Source organism: Pongo abelii, chromosome 20, assembly GCF_028885655.2.
Source record: "Pongo abelii isolate AG06213 chromosome 20, NHGRI_mPonAbe1-v2.0_pri, whole genome shotgun sequence".
Lineage (NCBI taxonomy): Eukaryota > Metazoa > Chordata > Mammalia > Primates > Hominidae > Pongo > Pongo abelii.
This window is the reverse complement of record NC_072005.2, coordinates 35,287,501-35,295,861: the sequence shown is the minus strand read 5'-3', so window position 1 is coordinate 35,295,861 and position 8,361 is coordinate 35,287,501. Positions and strand designations below refer to the sequence as shown.

The following is an 8,361-nucleotide window of genomic DNA, read 5'->3' as shown; positions in this document are numbered from 1 at the left end:
TCCCAGTGAAACTGCAAAAACTAAGGGAGAAAGAAGTATCTGAGGAAGTGAAAGAATTCCAGATCTGTTGTGTGATACATGTAGCATATATATGAATCAAGGACATATCTGTACTCAATTTTGTATCATAAAGTTCACAACATTTTTGAGACCAAGTTTCATAAAGTTTTTACTAGGAAAAAAAAGTTTTACAAAATATCTTTCCAAAGAAATTTTCCCATAGAGTACAATTAATTCATGTAGCTTTCTTCCTTAAAGATTACAGTATGACATTCAGAGGGGCGAGGTTTCTTGAATAGCCAACTAGCCGCAAAACCTACAAGAGAAGTAGATTTTTTTAAAGTGCCTTTAAAATGTGAAAGCAAGTAATATAATTGTTGAATCTATTTGAAATTTTAAAATTTTCTTTAAAATGGTCCATATGGTATGCACAATATCACAGCTGGCACAAAACTGCCTGTATTTAGTTTGAAACACAAAAACAATGCATATGAACAGTATTCTTTGAAAAGTAATTCAAAATGCTGCCACTGCATCATAAAGGCAAATTTAGACAAGAGTGTTGACAGTATTCAGAGAATTAACAAAACAAGCTGAATATTAAAAGTATTCAGACAGTTACTTTGATTTTTTCAAATACCACTGATAAGGGTAAAAGAACTTGTTGCCAAAGTAACTCAGCATACCTTATTTCAAACTACATGTAACCTATTTTGCTATAGATATTCTAAACAAATGAACAACTAGGTGTTAGGATGTAAATTCCCATTTCCTAGACAGGGCCTAGTTTTTCTGTTGCAATCTGGCAGCTTTAAACTTTGAAACCCTCTTTCCAGTTTCTTCTGATGCTTCCGACAGAACTTCCTTTCGTTCTGGAATAGTGGGTAGTGCAGGATGAGCAATGGCTGGGTGTGGTGTTAAGGAAGGTGATACAAATTCTTTTTCTATAACAGTTCCAGAAAAAGCCTAGAAAACAAAAGTCAGGTTATGGTAATAAAATGCAAGTAAGACACCCACAAAATCTTCCCATTCACTAATCTAGCAATTCTTTTCATTAAAAGTAAATTCACAAGATTTTTGGCTAGACAACACTACTACACCAAAATACTAATTGTTCAGAGAAACCAACACCATTAAGTTTTAATTTCACCACCAAATAGAAGTAATTTTTACAGTATACATGCAAGAAAACAAAATGTAAAATGTAAATTTTATCTGGGAAAAAACAGAAATGGATAAATAAAAGGTCTTCAAACTTTCATACATTCCATTCATGTCCAGCCCATGCTGTGAAAAATAATGTATTAAAATAAAAATGCTATTAGAGTGTCACACTCTGACTTTTGTACATCAGTTGATGAATGAGCTATCTTATGGTGGCCTTGCTGCCTGCTAGCCAATAGCTTAGTTTCACCAGTACTGACATTTCTAACTGACATCTCTTTGGTGGTGCTTATGCAATTATTTAAATATTTTACTGCATATTGCCTCAATTTTAAAAGATCAGTGGAAGTTAGAAAATAAAAGTGCTGATACTAATAGGAATAAGTACAGGTTTCAAAATTTTAATATAATTAACTCAATGACAGAAATCAGAAGTTCCACAAAAAAAGAAATGACTCAATTTCACCTGGATGTTTGCTGCATTTAATCTGGTCAACTATATGTTCAACTGGAACAGAATTAAACAATGTGCATAAACTGCTGGAATTATCTGTACATGTCGTTTTATACAAAAATAGGTAAGACACAAGGAGTTAATTTTTTTTTTTTTTTTTAAGATTGCTGGTATTTAGAACCTCCATCCTTCCCTCTACAAATGAAAATTTGACGGGTGAACTTTAATGTACTTTTTGCTTTCCTCTGTCTACCAAGTGCTCAAAATTAGTTAAAACAACGTATCACCTGAATAATTTAAAAAGCCACCTTCTTCTACCTTGCCCCACCACTGAAACAAAAACAAAGAAAGCCATCTCTCTCCTACATTATTTTTGGAGTTCAACTGGTAAAAGCAGCTTAAAGCTTACTTTCCTAAAAACTCCACTTTATCACGATGAGCACAGAGCCAGCCTTCTTCTCCTCCTTCTATTTAAAATGCCTTTGAAAAAGAGGTATTTTAGCATTTAAAAAGATACTAAAAAGGATATCTTCCAAAGTACTTACCATAATCATGAACTATTTCTTTGATGTTAAAAAATTTATAGCAACTACTATTAAACAAAATGCAAAGCTACTAAGGGTGAAATAAAAAATAGGTTCCACACTCTAGCTGTACCATGATACACTAAGTCCTTACAAAAAACTAATTTTCAAATATTTATCAGCAATTACCTGATAACATCCATTACCTGTTTTCTAACAGTATGGAAGACTATTAAATAAGGTAAGATACTTTCCAGGTCACCTAAGATCATTATACTAAGAAGAGGGGAAGAAAACATTCTAGTCATATGTACTGTCCCTAAATGCTACCAATCTCCATCCCCCATTACCATTTAATACACTGAGTATAATACCATTTAGTAAAAGCAATGGAATTTTTAGATAAGGTTATTTATATATATGCATGTATCTTACTGTATATACAAATGTGTACACTGGTTTGATCCAGGCATGGGTTCTCCAATCTTCCTAAATACTTTTTAAATTGAAAACTTCAAATACGCACCAAAACACAAGAATGAAGAAATCAATAGCCTTATATTTCACAGACATCCTTATTTGGGGATTTCCTAACCTCCCCTGCACCGCCACCAAAAACTGCAAGAAGTGTGGTGGTGAAAGTGTACTGAGTGTGCACCATCTTTTCACAGCTTTCATCAGATTATAAAACAATTCCATAATCCCCCAAGAGTTAAGTTTCACTGGTACAGGGTAAAATATTAGACTTTAGATAATTATCTGCTATGCATGCATTATTTTTCTTTAACTTAGCCAAGGTATTTAAAAGAGAATAGTGTAATCTGCTCCTTACACTATCAGAAAATGACCTACTGGTAATTTATTTAAAATAAACTGCTAAATAATTTCCTAGCTACAAATGTAATACATAATGCCAAGTAAGACATTTTAAATTTCCCATTTTGCTGAAATAGAACGTTAAGACAAGTAATGTGTTTATCAAAAAATAAACTACTTGAATATCACAGTATTTGTACTGTTTGTGACTATTAATTTTTTATTAATTAGTACCAAGAAAGTATAAAACCTAGAATTTAATCTTATGACTTTTCAGATTAAATAGCTAAAATTGGTCAAAGATACTATATGAAATAAAGAATTAAAAGAGACACACACACACCTCAGGTGTTATCGATAAGGGCAAAAGTTTCTTTTGTTGATTTTCTTGTGGTTCCTCTTCCAAAATGCTCTCACTGGTGTCACTGCAAGTGGCTTCTTCGCAGCTGATACTCCTCAAAACTCCCCGCCTATCATCAAATTCAGCAGCACTGCTTTCACTGGTGTCACTACACACACTATTCTCTCTACTTCGAGACTTCAGGATGGATTTGCGAGGGACATATTCTCCATTCACAACATCAACGAAGGCTCTGTGATATTCAAAACATATATATACATTCACTGTACGTAACTCATAAAACTGAGAATAACTTTTTGAAAATTTCCTTGAATCTATTCTAGAAATTAATCTGAAAATTTTTATTACAATCTTATAACTAAAATAGTCACAATCACAATAATTTTATAGCCTCAAACGGTATCTTCATACTATTTTGAAAGATATTTCTCTGGCCTAATAAAACACAGCATGTTATTTTATTTATTTATTTTATTATACTTTAAGTTCTAGGGTACATGTGCACAACGTGCAGGTTTGTTACATATGTATACATGTGCCATGTTGGTGTGCTGCACCCATTAACTCATCATTTACATTAGGTATATCTCCTAATGCTATCCTTCCCCCTTCCCCCAACCCCACAACAGGCCCCGGTGTGTGGTGTTCCCCACCCTGTGTCCAAGTGTTCTCATTGTTCAATTCCCACCTATGAGTGAGAACAAAAACACAGCATGTTATTTTTAAGCATGTCCTAGGTGGCAATAGCATGGTTTGCCAAAATTCTACATAAAGTTTTAGACCCATGTATACATTTAGCAATTTTCACTGATTTATAAATAAGGGTCATTGAAACAGTAGGTATTTTCAAGTGATAGTTTTCTCAACAAACAATTCCAAAAAAAAGAAAAAAAAAACCTGCAACAGTATAATTTCTACTCTGAAAAGGTAAACTGCATGCCAAGCATGTTACGGCTGTGGTAGAAACGTACGGCCCTAGCCCACTGGAAACAAAAATGCTTTCTGAAGATACAAGATTTTCTAACTAGACCATTTGGAAATGTTTCAAAAGCACTGGTGAAGAGGAGAAAGTGAAAAAAAAAATTCCTCCATTCCTACTGCTCTGGACTGGGAAGCTACAGCCGGTTAGCCTATCAGATCCTAAGTTAACTCTTCAGAACACTTCACTTTTCAGCGAGGGTCTTCTGTGTTACAGTCAACTTTCTCCAGTAAAGGTTCAGTGGCAGAAAGAGAGGCAAGGCCAGCAGACTGCCCTGCAGCTGTGAGCGCCTCCCACCTGTAAATGTCTGCAGGCGTCCTGATGGTCGGCAGCTCCTGGGCAGAGTGGCCACTGCCAGTGCTGTTCTTTCGTTTACGTTTGGCTTCTTCTTTCTTTTCACTGAATTTTAAAGTGGTATTCTTTCCAGTATTTATTCGGACCTAAAATTTCAGAGCAAGAACTTAAGAATCTTTTGACAAATTAAATCAAAGTGAAACCAAAACAAATAAACTCTATAACTAAAGAAATAATAGTAAGAGAGGCAGCTGAAATTTTCTGATGCTAAAATGATGTGCATTATCAGATGGAATTTTTAAAAAAGTTCTTACCTCATAGATCTATGACATCTAAAGAAAATCTTCTTTATTAACAAATCCTAGTCTTCAGTGTCTTTATTATTGTAGAGAAAGCAAAATACATTTGAACTAAATGCTAGATTTCTTATAAACTTCATATCACCCCATTCCTTTGATATAAGTGTTTGGCTTGAATTATGTATTTCAAAAGAAAGAGTATAAACAAAAATTCGGTAAGAATATAATCTTTAAGTCATAAAAGTACTATTAAATAGTGCCTATTTAGAATTTTTAAAACGTCTCTAATTTTTAGAAATTGAAGGAGTAAAAAAATAAAAACCAACCCTGTTCAGGGTTCACATGGGGTTAACATGTTATTTTTCTACCCCTAGTCAGCACTTGGAGCATACTTTCCACAATAATGACCATTTTTCCCTGTAACATTCCTGCAAATAATATTTGTTCTTTCTGTTTTATCTAAATGAAAACAGGAAAAAAGTAAAAGCCTGGCAAAAGAATCAAAAAGCGACCTTTTTTTCTGGCTAATCATCTCAGTCAACTTTTCCCGAAGAATCAGGGCAAGACCCCTTCAGTCTGATATATTAGAATATAAAAACACGAACAATTATTTCACTGCATATTGCAGCAGGAATAACTTCAGGAAGCTAAGAAATATCAAATATGTTTTAAACATATTTTACTAAATAATAATCACACACACTTAAGAATGATACCACAGACCCTTAACTCTGATACAGGCAATCGGGATATTCTATAGAAAGGGCACTTTTCACTGAGGCGAAAGAGTTCCTGTTTTATTATCAACCAGATCTATGTCTTCTAGGCCTTAAATTTCCCTGAGAAAGATGAATTAGATGAATTCCCAGTGTCTCCTTAGAGCAGTACATGGAGCAGAGAGAGGGCAAAGATGGACTTAAGGCAGCCTATCCTTCCTTCAATCAGAGCCAACCTGCTTTGATCTATTTTAAATACTGGGATTCTACAGTAAGTATGGAGGGAACAAAAGGCTTTTCATACTAGAGAAAAGCTTTAAAACTCTGTATTAGAAAATCTCCACAGTCACCCCCAGCTCTAAAATGCCAAAATTCTAAGTCATGATTATCCACAGATGTTTATATTTACTTTGTCAGAAAAAAAACTAATTTTTACTTCCTCCTACATTTTCCCTTTGTGCTTATGAAGTATTCATTTTATGTCCATAGAAAACAACCTGGTATAATTAAAAATTTAACTAATGCAGTCACTTTCAACATCCTAAGCACACCAAAACGTCCACAATATAATTTAACTCCAGGATTCTTAAGAAAACTCTCTGAATGAAGGACAGGTGAAGTTACAGTAGTTGCCACTCAAATCTGATCCCCTTCCAGACCTCAAACAATGCATTGTTTCAGGGAACAATGGACCAATACCAGCTAACTAAATTTTTTTTTTCCCTTTCTCTTCTTAAATTGGTCAGAACAAGAGGCAAAAGATGATTTTCCTGTCTGGCACTATTCACAATGATAATGATTGTTAGTTAATATTGCTCTTCTAAAAAATATCATAATGCTTAATGTTCAAATTATATGCAAAATTAGTAAAGTTAAAAGTATACAAACCCTCTTAGGCTCAACAGTATGTGAAAAATATATTGTTGGTATAGAATTATCTCCAACCCCTAAAGCCTCATGGTCGTTATCACCATCATCGTTGTCAATGTTGTTGTTGTCGTCATCATCATCATCCTCATCATCATCATCATCATTATCATCATCACTGTGGTAAGAACTGGAACCATTCACTGAACAGTTCAACTGACTATTCACTTGACCACTGAATGGTTCTGAACTTGCAACATCCTTATGACAAGGAGTATGAGAGTCTGTTACTTGATGCATCACATTCACATTTGTGTTATGATCTTCCTTTTCCTCTTCAGAAGATGTCGTATCTTCTCCATTTGCAATCACAGTATCAGGCTTACTAGTAAGGGAGAAGAAAATTAACAAGATCAAACAAACATACTAGAATTTTACATTATTTAAATTTCCAGTTAGTTTCCATGGGTAAATACTAAGATCTTGAATAAAGTATTTTTAAAACTAGAATTGTAAGTTCAAAAACAAAAAAATGTTTTGAAATAAATTAACAAAAAACAGTTCCTATGCTGCTTCTATATATTGCGGTTATTCAGACATAAGTAGAATATAGAAGATAATTTTTTTATCTTTGCAAGATATTGGCCATATGCAATATAAATATAGTACCAATAATAATAAAGTTGTAAGAAATTCAGAGAACATTTATCTCTAAAGACTAGAAATTGAAACCACATAATACACACTTATTTTCTACTCCTATACTCAGAATATTTTACAATGAGCATGTATTATTGTAATTTTTAAAAATAAAGGATTTATACATATGCACATGAATATATCTATATGCATGAGTGAACATTTACCATACTTGATTCTATAAAAGATTTGAGGACCTTACAAAAATAACAAAATTGAAAATGCAACAGAACTGAAATAACATCATACAAAAAATAGAAAGAGAATCATGACCAAGGAAAATCACACGATCCAAAACTGGTTTTAAAAAATGAATAGTATCAGTTAATCAAAAAGACCTAAGAATTTATAGGTCAAACAGTAGGAAAAAGAAACTTTTATGCTTCCTGCCCTATTTTTCACAGAAACTAATTATTGCATATGGTACATCATTTAAGCAAAATAATATAGGAACTTCTCGAGTAGCAGACTTCATTTAGCATTTTAACAATTCCAAGTGTGTGCTAATGTGGATTTCAAACAGCAATTTGGTAGTTTCTCATACATATAGCTATCTGACCAGATAACAAATTACCTGCTCCAAAGTTTATAAAAGGAAAGCAAGAATAAACATTTTACTGTATCAAATTTAACTTCAAAGTGTATTTTTGTTTTTCACAACACATTCAAAGATAGAGCACTAACCTGGGTGTGGTATAAAAATACTTCATTTAAAATTTAACATTATATATATTAAATCCATGATTATTAAAAGCCAACTATCTGGTATAATTAATTATATAAAATAGGCTATAATAAAAAATGAAGATGTTGATCTTAAGTATTTAAGTACATGTGCATGCATGGGAATATGCACAAACACACAATCCTATAAGAAAATATTCCAGAGAATTAATGTTTATCTTGAGGTGAAAGGATTATTGATAATATATTATGCTTCCCTGCATTTTCTTCAATTAACACATATTATTTTATTAATGAAGAAAAAGATTAATGAGGAAATGTGTATAGAAACAAATTATCTTGGAAAGATAATTTGTCATCAAGTACCTATCAAGTTCACCCAGCAATTCTTCTTGTCTTTCTAGTTCTTCAAGTCGAGCCCACAGTTCTTTATCAGCTAGCAAATCCTTGGATTTCACATCATTTGCAGTAACTGCTTCAAAAATATCTGAAGTTTTTGGTTTG

The 8,361-nt window shown here is 32.9% G+C and overlaps 1 protein-coding gene across 6 annotated transcripts in view; it reads right to left on the bottom strand.

The window, feature by feature from the left end:
• Positions 1 to 142: 142 nt before the first annotated feature.
• URI1 (URI1 prefoldin like chaperone) overlaps positions 143 to 8,361 on the bottom strand; it is a 90,279-nt gene continuing 82,060 nt past the window's right edge. For 5 of the 6 annotated variants that reach the window (XM_054538812.2, XM_054538811.2, XM_002829012.6 and 2 more), the window contains 5 exons: positions 8,224 to 8,361; positions 6,496 to 6,859; positions 4,596 to 4,738; positions 3,302 to 3,551; positions 143 to 966 (listed from right to left, as the gene is read on the bottom strand). The exon at positions 8,224 to 8,361 is cut by the window's right edge and continues 31 nt beyond it. In XM_054538812.2, the coding sequence (XP_054394787.1) occupies positions 784 to 966; positions 3,302 to 3,551; positions 4,596 to 4,738; positions 6,496 to 6,859; positions 8,224 to 8,361 (1,078 nt within the window). In that variant the 3' untranslated portion in view covers positions 143 to 783. The remainder of the gene's footprint in view (positions 967 to 3,301; positions 3,552 to 4,595; positions 4,739 to 6,495; positions 6,860 to 8,223) is intronic. The other variant, XM_054538813.2, reaches the window with a different exon arrangement.